At 46.4% G+C, this 19,544-nt stretch overlaps 1 protein-coding gene across 14 annotated transcripts in view; it reads right to left on the reverse strand.

The window, feature by feature from the left end:
• The window catches only part of RERE (arginine-glutamic acid dipeptide repeats), a 346,045-nt gene that overhangs the window by 120,500 nt on the left and 206,001 nt on the right, over positions 1-19,544 (reverse strand). For all 14 annotated transcript variants that reach the window (XM_028740762.2, XM_077931377.1, XM_028740768.2 and 11 more), the window contains 3 exons: positions 9,733-9,781; positions 5,293-5,417; positions 4,728-4,827 (listed from right to left, as the gene is read on the reverse strand). In XM_028740762.2, coding sequence (XP_028596595.2) covers positions 4,728-4,827; positions 5,293-5,417; positions 9,733-9,781 — 274 coding nt within the window. The remainder of the gene's footprint in view (positions 1-4,727; positions 4,828-5,292; positions 5,418-9,732; positions 9,782-19,544) is intronic.

A 19,544-nucleotide genomic window follows, 5' to 3' on the forward strand; every position in this document is an offset into this window, starting at 1 on the left:
GACCTGGGGCCCAAGTTGGCTCCCCTGTCCTTTTTCAACAAGCGTTTCTGCTTAATGTGGTGATTGATTAATTAATCATGCTGAACTTTTATGTTCTTGTATGGTGGGCTCACTGTTTATAGGTTTGCTTCTAAAATGTTAAGCTGCCTTTGTAGAACGGGAAAGGAAATTATACATCTCCCAGCAGTTGCAGCCATACTGAGCAGGATTTAACAGCTGGTAAGTGAGGGTAAAATCCTGCGGCTTTGCCTGTGTGCACCAGTCCACTGTAGGGACCTGGTGCACACAGCCAATGCAGAATCTGATTAGCAGGTTTGGGCCAATTTGACTCCTTGGTGTGCCAAGATCACTGCACAGGCCAGAAATTCTCCACTCCCATTTCATACAATAAATAACTAAATAACAGAGTAAATGGGGGTGGGGGATTCAGATTGGGACCTTGACTGGGGGCGGGGGTTTTAATCCAGCATCCCTGTTGTTCTGCCCCGCAACACCACAGTACTGATTAAGGTCCCTCTTGTTCACTATTAACACTCAAAACAAGAAGAAGTCATTCATACAATTGCTAATTGCAGTGTCGTATCTTGTTTGGCCCCCAGTCAGCCACACACCTCATTCATTAACCTGCCTTCCACCTTGATGGGAAGCACTGAGCACAAAAGGGGGCTGATAATTACCAGAACAAACAATTTCTGTCCCACTTGATTTGCTGCGAAAAGCATTAAAATGAAACCAGTTTTTTTTTGGGGGGGGTGCCCATCAAAGCCTGAGCCACAGAAGGAATAAAATATAAAAAAGCTGGAAAAATTTACCCATGCTATTAAGCAAATAATCACTGGAAGGAGTTGTTCGACTAGATAATATAAACGCTGCACAGCGAAAACTTCCCCTGCTCTTCATTTCTATCGGGTGTAATTAACAATAAATCATACTGAGGGTTACAGCACCCTGTTATTACATAAATAAAACACTAGCAAAGAAGCTTGTCAGGACTGATTTATGTGAAGTGCTGCTCTGAAGTTTATTGCATTTCCATAATAAGAAATCATAGAGCATATCAATTTTTTACCATTAATCTTTGGGGCTGCATATTATCATTTCTGAAGGCGCAGGAGCACACCCCCTTGGTACAACATGAGCCGCTTGCCAGTGACTCACGAGGACTGATCCTCAACCCACAAAGAGGAAAGGAAGGAGGAAGGCGGGCCAAGCCAGCAAAGGGTTGCCTCGTTGCTGTCGGGCTTTGCCAAGCGCCACCCCAGACCTGCTCAGCTCTGAGCCCAGGAAAGCCAAGCAATGTAGGGGCAAGTGTTAGTACTAATCGTAGTGTTAGTACTAATCGTAGCCCTGTGGCCTGGAGCATCTCCTAGCAAGTGATGTCATCTTCTGTCCCTTACAGCTATTCCATAAAGTAGAAAAGGGACCAAGACTGCATAGAAGCGGGTGCAGAATGCTGTGGCTAGACTGCTGATAGCAGCTGATCGTATGTGACACCTGCTAAAACATCTGCCCTGGCTGCCCATATCCTTCTGGGACAAGGACCAACTGAACCCTTATAGTCCAGCTCATTCACTGTTTGTTGCCCCCCCCCCAACGTCAGAGAGGCCTTACTGGCCTTCACCAGAAGTCCGGCATTTAGTACCACTGTCCCTTTGCCGTGGGACACTCTTCCAAGTGGTGATATGGCAGGTACACTCACTTTTGACTTCCAGGCATCTCTTGAACAATCATTTATGCTGAAAAGCCCGTGGAGCAGTCTAAAATGCCACTTAAGTAGCCAGGCATTTCAAATATTGCTTTCAACCATCCGTCAACCATTCTATTTCTACGACGCCTTTCTAAAGTTAAAGCCATGCTCAAAGGAGACTCACAACGTATTAAAACACTGCTACAAACATAGCAAAATTAGTCATAAACAGTAAACAAGACATCAAAAAGTACACAACTGAATTGAACAATTTTTGCATAAATCATAATATACAAAAAAAATTATTTGAAGTACTGGTTGTTGTTTTCATTACTATCTATCTACACCCACTTTTCATTTTTCATAATTCTTTTACAGATGACTTGTCTATTTTGTTTTTATAGTACACGCACACAATAATAAAAAAAAGGAGTTCAGCCTCCAGTGGGAAAGGTAAACTTGATACTGCTGCAGAAATTTATCAAAAGCAAAATTCAGGCTGAATTCAGCTGCAAAAAACCAGCTCTAAAAATCCTGCCAGTGTTACCAAAACTTGCTGTGCTGCTATTTTCTCTTTAAAAAAAACAAACGAAGGTATTCCACAAATCTCCTGCTCTTATTTGGGCCTTGCAGGGGCCACCATCTAGATTACCACTCAGATCTCAATACCTGCTCAGCTCTAGTGATATTCAGTAACTACCATTGTGATGCACAGACACTGCTGGGCCCCTACTGTGCTTCTCACAAATCTACAGCAGACGAATCCAGCAAGCAAGCAAGAAAGTGGTGCTCTGTATTATTTATGTGGAAGAGAATTATGCACTGTGGCTACCTGTCGTTGAAAACGTCAGCACAGAGGTAGCGTGTCTGGCTTGTGAACCACGAAACCTTCAAGTCAACTCTTTTACCTAAGTCACTAAAATGAGCTTCAGGGAAAATGCTCCTCTCTGCACATCAACACTGGCACAAGACACTTTGCTGCCTGGAGAAGAGTCCAAGCTGCACCCCTCCTTGCTGAACACTTCAGGTCTTGATGCATTCCCTGCTCTCCCAAGCTACAGTACCACCTTAATAAAGTTGCTTCACCCTGCCGTATGGCAGGGTACTTTTGCTGGCTCTTCTCAATCTCAGCTACCCCATCTGCAATATGGCAATATATTTTTTTTAGAACGCCCTTTGGTTGCGTTATCAAGCTGGAGCCTTCTCTACAGTCTGAGATAGGCAGCAGGGCTCATTTCATCAGGCCCAGCTTCATCACTCACCTCCTGCCCCGAGCTGTGTCACCTGGTCATTATAAGAACAGCGATTTAAGCATTGGTGGTCTGTGTCTGATTCCCACCCCCTTCCCTCCCTGTTGCTTTACCCTTGTGTGTCATGTTTTCCCCCTCAAGTTTGTATTCCTGTGGGTACAGACTGTTTTGTTTTAACTGATTATATGTAAGCCACCCTGGGAGCCTTTTTGGCTGAAAGGCAAGGTTCTAATGCTCTAAATAAAAATAAATAAATAAATTCAATAAGCCTTCTAAAATCTTTACCCAGTTGGTACCAGTATTGGACTTGAAGTGTTTTTATGCATGCACTGTTGTTCTTTTATAGTGTTTTTATATTTATAATTGTTTCTTTAAAACAAAACAGGTTTAATTCTGCAGTTGTTCTGTTTCCAGGAAGGTAGCTATGTTATGGAACAGCATTGAGGATCTTAAAGACAAACAAATGTAATGAGCTTTTATGGACTGGAGTCCACTTTATCCGATGAATTTAGTCTTATCCTGAGTCATCACAGAGTGGTGGTGTACACAAGTTGTATACAGGGTGTGGTGGAAGAATTGTCAACAGTGAGGTCAGTAGGAAAGGAAACGCATTAAGTGTATGCTATTAAAAGTGAGCTGGGGGAGTAAAGGGAAGTTTTCCTTCTGCCCATACCTGCTGCATTTTGGGGAAGCCTTGCACCTTTTCTCTTGCATTCTGGAAAGTCTTGCTTATAATCTTTTCCCTGCTTTTGCACACACTGTACAGATCTGTTCTAAACACCAAGACATTCCCTCCTTGCTCAGCTCACCCTAAGTTCATGATGACTTGTTCTTTATGCCTAGCTGACCACATCTACCCTGTTCCACTTGTGGGAGCCCTTGTGGGAGCCCTGTTCCACTTGTGGGAGCCCTTGCACTGGCTTTCACTAGTGCACCATGTTAGTTGCACAGGTGAGTCCACATATTTATGTATTTGGATTTTCCCTGCCAAGATCTGTGGCTACTAAATGGCCCACCAATGGAAGTAATAAAGATGATTCCTGAACAAGCAACATCAAGCTTCCAGACTGCAATGGGATTAGAAATGTAATGAGAAAAGGAGTTGGTAGCAGGGAGAAGTTAGGATATGAACACCCAGTCTCTGTGGCGCTGTAGCTGAGGCCATGGTAAAAAGTTGAATTCACAAAGCTCTTTGGTGATTAGCGGGTCTTCCTGCAGAAATCACAGCTTCTATGTGAGAAGTGATGGAGCAAGCTAAAAGCTGGAAAACTCACAGAAGCAGATGGCATCCCATCCCAAGTGAGAGCTAAGGAAATGTAAGTGCAAAATCACAGGGAAACTGAGGTCAATGCATTGTGTTGTGCCTAAAAAGGAACAACAACATAAAGTCCAATAAAAGCCCAAAACTGCAGGGGCACAGCGTGTTTAGTCATAAGAAGTACCTTTAGCTTGTGGCTTTGGGTTCAAGTCCCACTTTTCAAGTCCCAACCTCCAGCTGTTTTGCACTACAATTCCCATCAGCTGCAGCTGGAGGGCACCAGATTGGGGAAGATTGGGGTAGAGTAGACAATATGCTGCTGTATACAGCCAATCCCATGACCCACCATTCAAAGATGGAAAGGCAAACCAGAAAGATGATTCTCACGTTTTGGAAGGCAAGGGGGGTGGGCCTTAAGATGACCAAAGACCCATGGAGTAACCCAAAGTTGATGGGGGGGGGGGGGAGAGGAGAGACAGCAAACTATTTCAAGATTAGTGCAAAGTTAATGGCACGACAACAGGAGACTTACTGTGTTGAGTGCGTTGAGAGTAGTGTCATCGCGGGAGGCTGCGACACACCCGTCTTCTGTGGATCCTCCGTCACACATCCCTGCAAAAGCTGCCATGCTCCTTGAAAGGACAGAAAAAGAACTGTTATTGTGTTTGCCTAAAAAAGACAAGAAGAGTATTCAAAAAAGAAAAGAAAAGCTGTAACTCATTGGGAAAGCAACTGCCTTGACATGGAGAAGGTTCCAGCTGCAATCCCCATCATCTCCTGGTAGGGCTGTGAGAGACTCCCTGACAGCGAATGTGGATAATTCTGAGCTAGATGGACCAACGGCCTGACTCAGAATAAGGCACATCCCTATGCTTCTAAAAGGCTGCTGACAACAGCGCTCAGTTTTTGCAGGAGTTGCAGCTGAGCAAATTAAAATTTATACTACACCACAAGATTGGGAGATTTATCCCGAGCGCAAGATGTGGAATCCTTTGTGCATGCAGGAATTTAGACCTCAATCTCTAAGCAGGATGCTGCCGCCTGAAGCAGCAACTCCCCACTGCAGGGACGAGGGAGATGTGTTTGCTTCACGTTACCGTGCCGCCCTCAGGTACATGAGCAGGTCGCAGTCATTGACCCCAGGCATCCACACAAGCTCCTCGTGCTGCGTCACTGTGTCACTGTCTCCGGAAGGGAACGGCTGCAGCTCTGGGAGTTTGGCCTTGAGGGGGGGAAATTCAAGAGGCAGAAGCAAGAGGATGCTTGTTAGCACACATGCAGAGACACGGGATTGGATTTTCAAGCTCTACCAAACATTTTATAAAGCAAGCAGAAATGGACATGTAAAATACTCGCCCCTAGTGTGAAAAACAGCCTTAGGTGACCAAATGAAGGTGGCTTTTGTGTTTGTGTGTGTGTGTGTGTGTGTGTGTTTGGAATGGGGCATTGTGCTTGTTTCCCACCCTTTCCACCATGCCCATTTCACAGCTGAGGAAGAGGCAGGTCATTTGCTTGATCACTATCTCCTAAAGCAGAGGCGAAGCTGAATTACATAGCCTCCTTGGAGACCTACGGTAATTTGCCTGAAATATCCTCTTCCTCTGTCTAGACCCCTGCAGTCCCATATCCAGTGCTGGATTTACGTATAAGCTAAACAAGCTGTATCTTAAGGCCCCACTCTCTTGGGGCCCCCTAAAAAATGTAAAGGGAAAAAACCTGGATGTACATTTCCAAAATATAAGACAAAAAACAAATAAAATAAAACCTACATACACCAACAATGTTTTGTGTTGCGTAGGCTCCTATTTGTTATGTGCAAATGGCTTTAGATACCTACTAGGTCCATAATATAATATATATATATATAGCATATATTCAACACAAAAAACAGTGACAATTTGTTGTTGACAAAGGACAGCTGGACATATAAAGGGCCCCATTACCTTCAGTAGCTTAGGGCCTCATCAAACCTAAATCTGGCCCTGCTCATATCCCTACATTCACTGCATCTTGGACCTGGAGATAACAGGACCCCCCCCCCAACTGACCCCACAGGCATTTCCAGAGTGTGAGAATGTGCTGTGGCATGAAGGCACACTGTGCGCTTGCTGCAGGATTCAATTAGCAGCCTTGATCATTGACAGCAATGGTTGCAAGACAGTAAAAAGCTTTTCAAGCCTGTAATTACCTCTCACGGTTACAATGCAAAGCACATCTGAAAGGCTGTATTTTATATAGATATAGATACATATAGATACATCTAACCAGTAATTACATGCCACAGGTTCGGAAGACATTCTAGCACTCCACTTGTATTTTCCTCTGGTCTTTTTCTCCAGAGGGAAGAAAATGATGCATCAAACTCCACCACTGGTATGTTATAAAGTGGCTGTAACTTGCATCAAGAGGGACTGGAAGTAAATGGGCATGCTCCGACGCTTTAATGTATGCCTGCAAAGGCCAAAAATGGACCTGAAAATAGACATATTTATCTACCTTCCTGAAATAGTGCCAGCAGAACAAGAAGCTGTGAAGGCACCCCAAGAATACCCAGTAAAAGGAGGAGGTGAAGCACAGAAAACCAGTCCTCCTTCATCTGTAGTGGTCAATGTGGAAAAGCAACACTCTCACAATGCAAGTATCCCTTTAGAGCAGTCTTCCAAGTCAGTCTACCAAAAGTTATTAGTCTCCCCTGCCTCAGCACACAAATACACACAAAATTCTAGCCTACCTTTCTATAAAAATTATCGTAGCCTGTAAGCAGGGAGCTAATGTTTGAAAAACTTTCCTGCCTAGTCACCTGGAGTCGATAATTAACTTGCCATAGGTGAGTGAATTATTTCCAAGCCAGCTTTATAATGCAACAGGTTGGGACAGTCCAAAAATGCAACCAACTCTGTTTAAATCTAGGGGTTGGGTTCAAGGTCCTCATCACACAAATATAAAAGTAGCCCACCTGGATCAGGCCAAAGGTCCGTCTAATCCAGCATTTGTTTACAACAGTGGCCAACCAGATGCCTCCGAGAGGACCCCAAGCAAGGAATGAAGGCAGCAGCCTTCCTGCGCCCTTTTCTTTGCTTCCCCCCAGCAACCACGATTAAAAGATATACTGCTTCTGAATATGGAGTCTCCATGTAACTATCATGGCTAATGGATGCTGACAGACCCCATCCTATGTGAATGTGTCTGATATGCCACCTCCCAAGATGAAATCATCCTGTAGAAGTATGTATATTCAGAAACAAGGCAATTTCTGCTAGACTGCTGGGTTTGTTTGGTTGTTATATGCAGGGTGGAACCCAATGTTGGGCTAAGTGAATTTTCTGTCAGCACAATAATTTCTGCTTCTGCAACAGAACATTCTTCCCCGTCTCCTTCCTCCCCTCTGTATTATCTTAAATCTGTTCCAGTTTTCCCAGTTCTCTGGAGCAGATTTGGGGAGTGGGAGGGAGTCCCATTGTGCAAGGAGAAATCCTTGCATTGATGGGATAGGTTAGTTGAATACCACCCAAAGAGCCCCAATGTATCAGTTTTTCCCTATTTATTACATTTATACCCAACCTTTCCTTCAAGGAGTTCAAGAAGGTGTAAACGGTTCTCCCACGTTTCCATTTTATCCTCATAACAACCCTGTGAGGTAGGTTAGGCCGAAGAGACAGTGACTGTCCCAAGGCTACCCAGTGGCTGAGCAGGGACTACAACTCTGGGCTCCCAGGTCTTAGTCCAAGACTCCAACCACTACACCACACCAGGTCTCTTTTTATGTACAATTATTCTGGAATTTGGGAGGGACCACAGCTGAGTGGTGGGGTGACTGCATGCAGAAGGTACCTTGTTCAATCTCTAGTTATAAAGGATCAGGTGACAGCCATGATAGGCAATACCTCTCCCTGCCCAAGAAAGTCACCAACCATCGCAGTAAGCTATCCCTGAGCTAGAAGGCTGAATTGTCTGAAATGTTTGTAAGGCAGCTTCCTAACATCTGGCTAACAGGTGGCTAAAGGTAGTTAAACCTGTATTATCTTTTTGCATGGACACACCTGCACATCCGTAGCTGGAGAGCTCTGGCAGTCCCCAGTACACTTCATCACACTTTACTGCCCATGAGCAGAATGGAATAGATTACAATTTTAAACAACCTTATTTGGGTAGGAATTTTCCTACAAATTTCAGCAACACCTCAGGGATATACTTGATCATTCTGCAGCATAGTCTGTGGCATTATGAGCATTTAAAACTCTCCGACACACATAAAACACAGGAGAGAGAGAGAGAGAGAGAGAGAGAGAGAGAGAGAGAGAGAGAGATGCACCAAAGTGGTCTCTCCAATCCTGCCCTTAATGGGACTGAGAAGCAAAGTGCGAGAAAGACAAGATTCCAACCTGAGAGGTGTCCAAAATAGTACAGCATTATATACAGATGTAAAAAGGGTACCTTGGCACGCACCCTCGAAGCCCTCATTCAAAATGCTATTTAATAAAAATTAAGCCGTTTTACACTGAGAGAAGGGATTATTCTGCTCGGCAAGGAAGCTTTCAAATAAGGCACTCAAGGGAGCGAGTCCCAGAAGGCTTACTGTGCAGAGCACGCAACAACCTAAGCCCTGCAGGGCTGCTTTTTTTGAAGAAAGGAAAAGGAAACAAAAAGGCTGCTTGCCTCCAGGGGATGCTATAGGATTTGAAGAGACTAGTGGTAAAAGAGGGGGAAACGGTGACATGATAAATACCACTTGGCACTTATATAATGCGTTTGGGTGTTCATGCAACAACCTTGCAGGGTGGGTCAGTAGTATTATCACCACATGGGAACAGAGGGGACGTCTGAACCTTCGTGGTTTGCTTAAGGACAACTAGATGCTATCCACACCACACATTTAAAGCACATTTAAAACACAAAGAATCCTGGGAACCTTATTTTTTTTTAAGGGTGCTGGAAATAATACCTCTCTGAGAGCTACTGTTCCTATAGTTCACTGGGTAGGGTGGAATGATGAGCAGGTGTGAGCCTAGTGAATTCATAGCAGAGGTGACATTTGAGCCGGGGGCCTCCAGGTCCAGAACTCATTCTCTTAGTCACACACGGTCCTGTCAGTGACTGAGCGGCTGCTTTCAAAACAAGTGAGGGAAGACCCTTCCCCTCCCAAGACCACTCTGTGCTTTCTAGCGGGCTCAAGGCACAGGCAGCTAGGATGAGTAATAGCTCTTACAGTGTTCACTGCCTTGATAGAGAGTTTGTGTGTGCGGATTATATAGAAATATTTTCAAATAAATAAATGTCAATGGTCACTGTTGGTCTGTATGGGCAGAAGGGTTGTAGACCCTTAACTGACGCAGTGTCACAGAACGCCTGGGCGGCCCTGGATCAAGATGCACTTCCAACACAAAGATCTGTGAGCATCCTGACGTGGCGTCAACCTCCCTCTTCAACCGCAGCATGCTTAGGGGGACGTGGATGACACCTTGAGAGTTGCAGATCACAGATGGCCAGAAAGAGACAGTTCAGTAACTGGATGTTCCCATTATGTAAGGAAGTCTTACCTGATGACTAGGCCCAACCCGGATTTCACCCTGTGTGCTGTTCAACCGCCTGCAATGGAAAGATACAGAACCACCAGTGAGTAAGGGGAACCAAGTGGTGCAACGCACACCCTCCCTGTACTGGGTGAGCATGTGCAGCCACTGCTTTGAGAGCACAACTGGGAATAAAACCACAGAATGTCTGGTTAGTCTTTAATGCCATTTCAAAACGGTGCAGGGAAAAATCCCTCCAGCCTCCAGCAAGACTCCAGAGCAATCTTTGCTATTTGGACTATAACTCCCATCATCCCAGACCAGAATGGGTGGGGTGGGGTGGGGTGGGGAGAAGAGCTTTAAGTTCAGGACATCTGGAGGGCAGCAGGTTCGTAAAGTCGGCTCTGGGGGCTATTTTCCCCATCTGCTAAGAATGGAATTTTAAGATGGAAACTTGGTGCACCCCAAAACCAAAAACAATGTTAAAACCAAGTCATTTGATCAGCAACAGCATGGGAAGCAACCCTTTGCAAAATGTGAAGAATGACACATGGTGACATGGTGCCTCAGCTGCTCCCTGTTCAGCCTTCGCCTAATGGGAAAAGCCTTTTAAAAAGAAACCGAGGCTGTGTCTGCTTACAGCTTGCATGAATCAAGAACCTTCCCCAGCACCACACACACACACAGACACACACCAATCCTGGTTGCGTTGTTCATTTCAGAAAGACACCCTAGGGTGAAGCCAGAGAACGTGTGTGCCCAATCTGAAATGTCAGTGCCCAAAAAGCACGGGGGCGGAAATTGTGGTGGCAAAAGGGATCTGATTCCGCCCCCACCTTTGTTTGTTCAATGTTTCATCCAAAGGACGTCTCCAGCAAGAGGCTGCCATCTAGCTGCATGCAGAGAATGCCACTCTATTTTAACTCCAATTCTGGCCTCCAGCAGCAGTTCTTAGCCCAATGGGCCCTCCTGGCTCCTTTGCTCAGCATGGGACTCACCACTAACATCTAAGAGGCACACCTAGGAAAGCCTTGGGCTAAAGATTTCTTGGACACCTTAACTTGCAAGACTAGGTATTTTAGGGTTTTGCTCTCAGCTTTGGCACTGCGAGGCCTGCTGCTTCTTTCTTTTCTTTTCTTTTTTAACTCTGTGGCCCTGAAATAAATTTCCTGAGGGTTGGACCTTTGCTAACTAAGCTTAGTGCTAAGCTGTCAACCTTTATTTTGGGAAAAATGCCAACAGCGTGGGTGCCAGCTACAAACATTTATACTCTTATGGTTGGGAGGCAGCATCTTTGGCAGTAAGTGTTTTCCTTTACATTTTCCTTTCCAAAAGAAGTACAATAACATTTCTTTTTTAATTAAATGAAAGCTAAGGTTTTATTTGGGACGCGGGTGGTGCTGTGGGTTAAACCACAGAGCCTAGGACTTGTCGATCAGAAGGTTGGTGGTTCGAATCCCCGCGACGGGGTGAGCTCTTGTTGCTCGGTCCCTGCTCCTGCCAACCTAGCAGTTCAAAAGCACATCAAAGTGCAAGTGCAAGTAGATAAATAGGTACCACTCCGGCGGGAAGGTAAACGGCGTTTCCGTGCGCTGCTCTGGTTCACCAGAAGCGGCTTAGTCATGCTGGCCACATGACCCGGAAGCTGTACGCCGGCTCCCTCGGCCAATAAAGCGAGATGAGCGCCGCAACCCCAGAGTCGTTCACGACTGGACCTAATGGTCAGCGGTCCCCTTTACCTTTTAAGGTTTTATTTACTTAAGGTGAATTTATCCCACACTTTTCCTCCAAAGCTCAGGATAGCATGCAACAATCCAGTAAGTCAACAGAAAACCATGGAACGGACTCAAGCCATAAGTAGTGAGCTGCGTGGCTGAGTACTGATTTGAACACAGGTCTCCCTGCCACCCATCTGACACATCATCCATAACACCAGCTCTGGGTCAAAGGAGGTTTTAAAGAAAGCATTTTCCACACCTCAGGGCTTACATGCATTGCTACTTATGCCAAGAAGGTTTGCTTCCCCCAGAAGACTTGAGGCCCAATATGAAAGGTCAGCAACTTCCAGGTTTATTACAGCTACTTCTAGGTAGGTTGGGGTGGAAAGCTATTTCTCAGGGGCCCACAAATAATTTTTACTGATCTCTGAGCAGCCTGCTTCCATCTGCTTATTTTAAGAATCTTGTAACATTAAGAATCTGCTGCCCAAGTTTGCTTGTTTTCCTCTACTCTCCCCCAAATCCTTTTTTCCTTTTGTATCATGTCTTTTTACACTGCAAAGCCTGAGAGCAGGAACCACGTTGCTTTCAGCTGATATGTCAGTCGCTCTGAGGACCTCTCCAGCTGAGGAAAATAATCGCTTTCAATCAATGCTTTGCTGATCGATTAGCCATGAACCAACATTCCCTAAAACAGGTCCCTGGAATCAGCTGTGGGGAAACTTATAATCAAGAGCAGAGGTAGGCAACCTAAAGCCTGTGGGCCGGATGCAGCCCAATCGCCTTCTCAATCCTGTCCACAGACAGTCCGGGAATCAGTATGTTTTTACGTGAGTAGAATGTGTCCTTTTATTTAAAATAATAATAATAATTTATTATTTGTACCCCTCCCATCTGGCTGGGTTTCCCCAGCCACTCTGGGCGGCTTCCATAGAAACCAAAAATACACTAAAATATCACACATTAAAAACTTCCCTGAACAGGGCTGCCTTAAGATGTCTTCTGAATGTCAGGTAGTTGTTTATCGCTTTGACAACTGATGGGAGGGCGTTCCACAGGGCGGGCGCCACTACTGAGAAGGCCCTCTACCTGGTTCCCTGTAGCTTTGCTTCTCGCAATGAGGGAACTGCCAGAAGGCCCTCGGCGCTGGACCTCAGCGTCCGGGCAGAACGATGGGGGTGGAGACGCTCCTTCAGGTATACTGGGCCGAGGCCGTTTAGGGCTTTAAAGGTCAACACCAGCACTTTGAATTGTGCTCGGAAACGTACTGGGAGCCAATGTAGGTCTTTCAAGACCGGTGTTAATGTGGTCTCGGTGGCCACCCCCAGTCACCAGTCTAGCTGCCGCATTCTGTATTAGTTGTAGTTTCCGAGTCACCTTCAAAGGTAGCCCCACGTAGAGCGCATTGCAGTAGTCCAAGCGGGAGATAACTAGAGCATGCACCACTCTGGCAAGACAGTCCGCGGGCAGGTAGGGTCTCAGCCTGCGTACCAGGTGGAGTTGGATCTCTGGGTTATTTGTGGGGCCTGCCTGGTGTTTTTACATGAGTAGAATGTGCACTTTTATTTAAAATGCATCTCCGGGTTATTTGTGGGGCATAGGAATTCGTTCATTCCCCCCCCCCAAAAAAAAGATAGTCCAGCCCACCACATGGTCTGAGGGATGGTGGACTGGCCCACAGCTGAAAAAGGTTGCGGACCCCTGGCCAAGAGCAGGTTACCTGAGAATCTAGCTTTGTCCCTTATACACCCAGTAGGGCACTGTGGTCAAGCTTCTCCTGCGAGTTCCAAAGGTCTCAAAAGACTGCTCTGCAGTAACTCAGAGTAGGGCTTTTAGTGTAGCTGCCCTGTTCTGTGGAACAGCATCTCCGTCTAGATATTTTCCAGAACAACTGGAGGCATTTTTGTTCTAGGCGGCTTCCCCAGCTGAATGAACAGGTCTCTGCCATGGATGTCTCCTTTTATTTATTTTTAATTAATTTGCTATTATGTTCTCTCCTGTTTTTAACTTTTGAAAGCTTTTTATTATTATTTTGCATACATACATTGCCTTAATACATATATGTAGAAGGTGATGTAGGAGAAGGAGATGACATTCAGGCAGGTGAATAAAAGTTAGCAACCTACAAAAGAAAAGAAAGATCCTCTAGATTGCTGTGGGCTGCCAGTGGAGGAGCAGAGTGCTTGGGTTTGATGCTGGGAAAGATGGAGCGCTCTGTCCTACCTGCAACATCACCTTTATTCGCCTACATGCAATTCCCGATTGCCAGTGGCCACAAGGCGAGTGGTTAAATACCAGCCTGAAGAAACCCTAGCCAACCATACATAATCATATGCACTTTGAAGGTCAACCTGAATTTATCTGACCTAATTTTCTTCTTAAGGACGTGTATGCATGTTACAACATACCTAGATGCTCACTGCATACATAGAATCTATTTCAAACCAGTAACATCCTGCAGCTGGAATATGCCACTGTATTGTCTTCTCCCTCTATGGAGTTCACAGCGAGACAAGGAAAGATGAAGCGCACTTTTATTATGTAAAGGGAGGGGAAATGCATGAATAGGAATCAATGCTCGCCGAGTTGCAAAATACAGGCGGCTCTGTGTAATCTTTTCTGCAATCCCAGCTCTTTTTATTCCCACAGTTGGGTTTATAGTGAGAAAAACAAGCCGCTAAACCCATCCCTTTATTCCAACACCTTTCTGTACAATGGCTCCCTGCCCAGAAAGAGGTATAGCAAAAAAGACGCTGTGTGGTCTTCGTAAGAACACTCTGAACAGAAAGAGGCAGGCAGGCAGGCAGGCAGCCGGGGCTGCGTTCTGGCCCCCAGGCTCAGCAGATTCAGACAGAAGCTCTGCTGCTGCTCAACTCTTTTCAAAAGATGCATCCAAACCCCTACCACAGGGTCGATATTGACACACACGCACCCCAGGTTGATGGGACTGCACGTGGGGTGAAAAAAGACCTAGGGGTGGAAAGGGGGTTAAAAAAAAAGTCTGAGGTGGAAAAGACGTTTACACGGTATGCCGCAAATATTTTTTTAGAATTACAAAACAATAAGCCTCAGAAATAAAAAGTGTGGGCATGTACAGGGTGCACCTCCCTTGCCAATGAGGAGCCTTTGTAGTTAATAAGATGATTCCATGATACAAGAGTATCCTCTCCCGCACTTTTTATGTTTTACAATTCCTAGCAACGGCAACTGATTGGTGATGATTAAATGCTGACATATATTTTGATATTCCTTGACTTGATTTCATTTATACACCTAAAAATTTGGGCTGGGGCCTTGACAACTTTTGACAGGGGTATCAATGAACTCAGAAGTTTGAGAAACCCTGCCCTGGTATAAGAGGCTATATCCCAGCACAGAGACGGCTCCTGCACATTTCTGGAGCAAACCCTCCACATACACAAGGAGACTCTATAGCAAGGCAGTCCAACTTCTCATACTAAGTGAGCCGCACATTGCCTTGTTGCATGTGTGCAAGGGGTGGGGCAGGGTGGGGGCGTCAAAAGTTGCCGCATGCGGTCCTGGGGCAGCGTGTTGGACCACCCTGTCCTAAAGGGTATTTCTGTGTGTTGAGCAGCCCGTCCTTGTGGCTCCCCAAGAGGGAAAGTTATAAATGACAGGCAGGGGCTTTTCAGTGTGGATGAGGAGAGACTGAGGTGGGGATGGGGGACACATGATGGAGACAGGTGGGAAACCTATGGCCCTAAAAAGATATTACAGGACTACAACTCCCATCATCCCTGACGCCCAGGGCTAATGGGAGCGGGAATCCAACAAACGCCTAGGGAGGGCATGCATCCAGGCATCACATCCCTGGGGTAAAGACTTAAGATCCAGGACAGGCTTAAAAGATTGCACTTCCTCTCGGAGTGCATAGCTAATTGATGGCATTCTATGCTGTGAGATCTAGCAACGGGCTGCAGGCTTGGCCAGCTTTAAATAGGATTGAAGACAAATTCACAGAAGTCAAGTCAAGCAGTGCTTCCTAGTTGTCCTGGTTCTGCATGCTACTGAATGCAAATTGCTGGGAAGCAACTGTGCAAGAGAGCTCTTGCCTTCATAGCCTGGGCTGAGGGTTTGCCAGAGGCATCTGGGTAGACCACTGCGAGGAGCAAGCGACTAGACCAGATGGACCTTTGGTCTGATGCAGCCCATGCATGGCCAGATGCATAAATTCCATAATCACAGAGCCATCATTCTATGCGAATCTGGTGCCCTCAGGATCTTTTCCTGGACTGCAACTCCCACCAGCCTGTGCTGGGCTAGGGGGTGATGGGAGTTGCAGTCCAAAACATCTGGAGGACATCAGGGTTGGCAAAGGCTGGAACACTTATTAGAATAGCTTCAGTGGATCAGCATCTCCACCCGCTTTTCCCAAGGTTTTCAAAGGCTGCGTCACCCCTGCTTGGCGACTGTGGAGTGGTCCTCGTTCCATATACTGCTTCTCTGGACAAGTGCAGACTGTCACTTTGCAGAGGTTTTTTATTTTACTATCTCTAGGCACACACATACAAGCATCGAGAAGGAGCAGGAAGACCAGCTAATTGCCAGAGGCATTTTTTAAAAAACCAAAAAACACCACACATCTCAACCTACAAATCTCCAACACTGCTGCCTCCAGATATTGCCTGGATCACTTTGGATTTTGCCCTCCTTTACTATGCACATCCCTCCCTCCTAGCTCTGCTTAAATATGAGAAAAGGAAGAATGCAGTTAAGAAGCATAGGGGTTTTTTGTGGAGGGAAGCTTCTGGGGTACTCGAAACTTTGAAAGAAGTATGCATTTACCCTTGCACACACACGCACACACACACACACACACACACACACACACACACACGGATAAAAAGACACAGTTGATTAAAAAAAAATTATATTAAGGTCAATGAGTAAATGCAACAATATGGGGGGGGGGGGGAGTGCTGGGCTGTTTATTCCATGTGATTGGAGAGGGGATGGGGGAAGGGATAAGGTTGGAAGCGGGGAAGGAGGGGGGAGGATGATGAGAGGAGCAAAGGAGCCAGCGCAGTGTATGAAATCTGACACCAAAGGAAAGCAATGTAACAAAAGTGGTATCCATAGCAACAACAACTTAATATTTCAGTCCCTCTTCAGCTGCAGCGGATTAAATATAATGACAAGATGTTCCCCCTTTGAAAAGTAACCTGTTGCCATGGAAACGCTGTAGTCTCTTGAATAAACAGGGACTGGACAGAAAGGAACTGGAGGCCTGCAAATGAATATCAAAAAGGAAGGGACTCTTCCCCCCACCGCCACCCACACCCACTCCACCCCATCCCAGGGTGCACTGGAGCCCTCTAATCCTCAGGCAGATAAGCGGGGGGTGGGGGGTGTTGGCTACGAGACAAGAGAACTGCCCTTTCTGGCTTCAAAGCAAGGTGGGAATCAACGTGGGGGTCCCGGCAAGTGGGAGAGAGAAGAAAGTAAGACTGATGGGAGGCTGGACCATCAGTTTATATTTCCCTTGCAGGAGCTCAACTAGGAACATAGGAAGCTGCCCTATACTGAGTCAGACCAATGTTCCATCTAGCTCAACATTGTCTACACTGGCTGGCAGCAGCTCTCCGGGGTTCCAGGCAGAGCTCTTCCCCAGCCTGAAATGGAGATGTTGGGGACTGAAATTCTGCATGCAAAGCAGTTGCTCTGCCACTGAGCTACAGCACGTCCTCCAGATCCCATGTTGTATGGGGACATTGGGACAGGCGCCCAACACATTAGTAAAAGGGGCAACTTCAAGCACAGTATGTTTTAAAGGAGAAAGAAAAGAGCCTCCTGCACCTCTGACTTTGGCAATCCTATCCACTAAATCCCACCACTACCACCTGAATAATGTACAGAGTTCCTAAAACCCTTCCCAGTTTGCAGAGCTTTGGCAAACCTTTAAGCAGTTTGATGACCATGGAGCAGCTTGCTCCTGTGTGCTGCTGGAGACTGACTCATCTCCACGGTCATGAGCAAGTGATCGCCTCCAGCCTACTCAACAAGGTTGGCAAATGGCTAAAACTCTTTGTGTAACAGAAGCTACAGAAATAACCAAAGGGCTCCCCCCAAAGCCTTGGGACTAAGCCGTTAGGTCAGTGTTAGAGCACATACTCTATGTATGGAGGGTTTCTGGGTTTTGCCCATGGCATCTCCTGCTCAAGCAGAGCTATGGAGGCCTCAACCTGCCTGTGGTTCCTAGAACAGATGGACTAAAAGGTGGGCTCAGTACAAGGCAGCTGCCCCAAGCTCATGTCTTCCAGACGTTCTGTACAACACCACCCATGCAGGCTGGAGCTGATACGAGATGTAGACCAAAAACATAGGACACATTCACACCCTACATTTTTAAGTACTATGATACCACTTTAAGCAGTCTTAAGTTTCCCACAAGGGATGCGGGTGGCGCTGTGGGCAAAAACTCAGTGCCTAGGACCTGCTGATTGTAAGGTCGGCGGTTTGAATCCCCGCGGCGGAGTGAGCTCCCGTCGTTCGGTCCCAGCTCCTGCCCACCTAGCAGTTCGAAAGCACCCCTAAGTGCAAGTAGATAAATAGGGACCGCTTACCAGCGGGAAGGTAAACGGCGTTCCGTGTGCGGCACTGGTGCTGGCTCATCAGTGCAGCTTCGTCACGCTGGCCACGTGACCCGGAAGTGTCTTCGGACGGCGCCGGCTCCCGGTCTCGTAAGTGAGATGAGCGCACAACCCTAGAGTCGGTCACGACTGGCCCGTACGGGCAGGGGTACCTTTACCTTTTTAAGTTTTCCACAAAGAACGAGCTGAAGTTTGTTAAGGGTGCTGAGAATTGTTCGGAGACCACTGTTCCTGTCTCGCAGCGGTTTAACCATCAATCCCTTTCCCAGGGAACTCTGGGAATTATAGCTCTGGAAGAGGAATAGAGATCTCCTGACAACTCTCAGCAACCTTAAACTACAGCTCTCAGGAGACAGCTTTGGGGGAAGCCATGCCTGCTTGAAGTGTTATCATAGTGCTTTGAATGTAGGGTGTGAATGCAATCAAGTTGTGGAAGCCTGCCTGAATTGTCTTCCTCCTCTCCTTAATTCTTTCACACTTCCTACTGTGGATATTGCTAAATGGATTTCACTTTCAAAGCTCAGCCCCCAAATTCTGTATGTGCACTTGTTTTGTTTTTAAAGCTAAATGTCCCCTTCATAGCAACTTTGGGATGTAGGCTCTTTGGATATTGCTCTTGGCGCTGAAGGCTTGGAAGGATAGGAACATAAGTTAAACTCATACTTCTGTATCACAGATTGAGATGGCTTGGGGGGGGGCACTTGCCAAAGGGCACCCTGGTCGAGGACCAAAGCCCATGTCTCTCTGATGCAGCCTGCATTTCCTGTCTCTTGGGTGCATCACAACTATTTTCTTATTTAAACGCAAAAATACCCAGCACCCTTCCTTCGCAATTTAGACAGTGAGCAACTGCCTCAAGGGTGTGGTGATATGGAGAGGAATGAGTGAAGCCATCGGCATTGCTCCTCAAGCCTCTCTGTTCCGGGCATATACTGCTGATTATGGGATGCTGAGGGCAAAGAACAGGAAGCTGCCACTTCCATCTTGCTCTGCTCATGAGCATCCCCTGAAGTATCTGGCTGGTCAATCACGGAGGCAGAGCAGTAGATGAGATCCTTGGCCCGATCCGTATTTTTTTGTTTGGGAGCATTAGCAAAGCTAACAGACACCACCTGGCAGTGGTTTGAGTGAACTACTGGTGGTCCAAATAGATTGTACTTCCAACCAGCTAGGTCAAGAGGAGGGAGTGTGGTCTGAGCATCTGAAAGGTGGCTTTATCTTTTAAGGGTGAAGAAGCCCTTGAGGACAGGGACAACGTATGAGGAAGGGCCAGAGTTCAGTAGTAGAGTCCATGTTTTGCAGGCAAAGGGCTGCAAGTTCAGCCCCTGGTGTCTCCAGAAAAGGATGTGAAGTACTCATGCATGAAACCCTGCAGGGCTGCTGCCGGTCAGTGTTGACAGTACTGAGCTAAATTGGACTAATGATCTGGCTTGATATAAGGCAGTTTTCTATGCTCCTATCTCTACCCCTTTCTATGTTCACATAACTTTCTTTCATTTGGGTTTTTGTT

The sequence above is a fragment of the Podarcis muralis genome, chromosome 7 (assembly GCF_964188315.1).
Source record: "Podarcis muralis chromosome 7, rPodMur119.hap1.1, whole genome shotgun sequence".
Lineage (NCBI taxonomy): Eukaryota > Metazoa > Chordata > Lepidosauria > Squamata > Lacertidae > Podarcis > Podarcis muralis.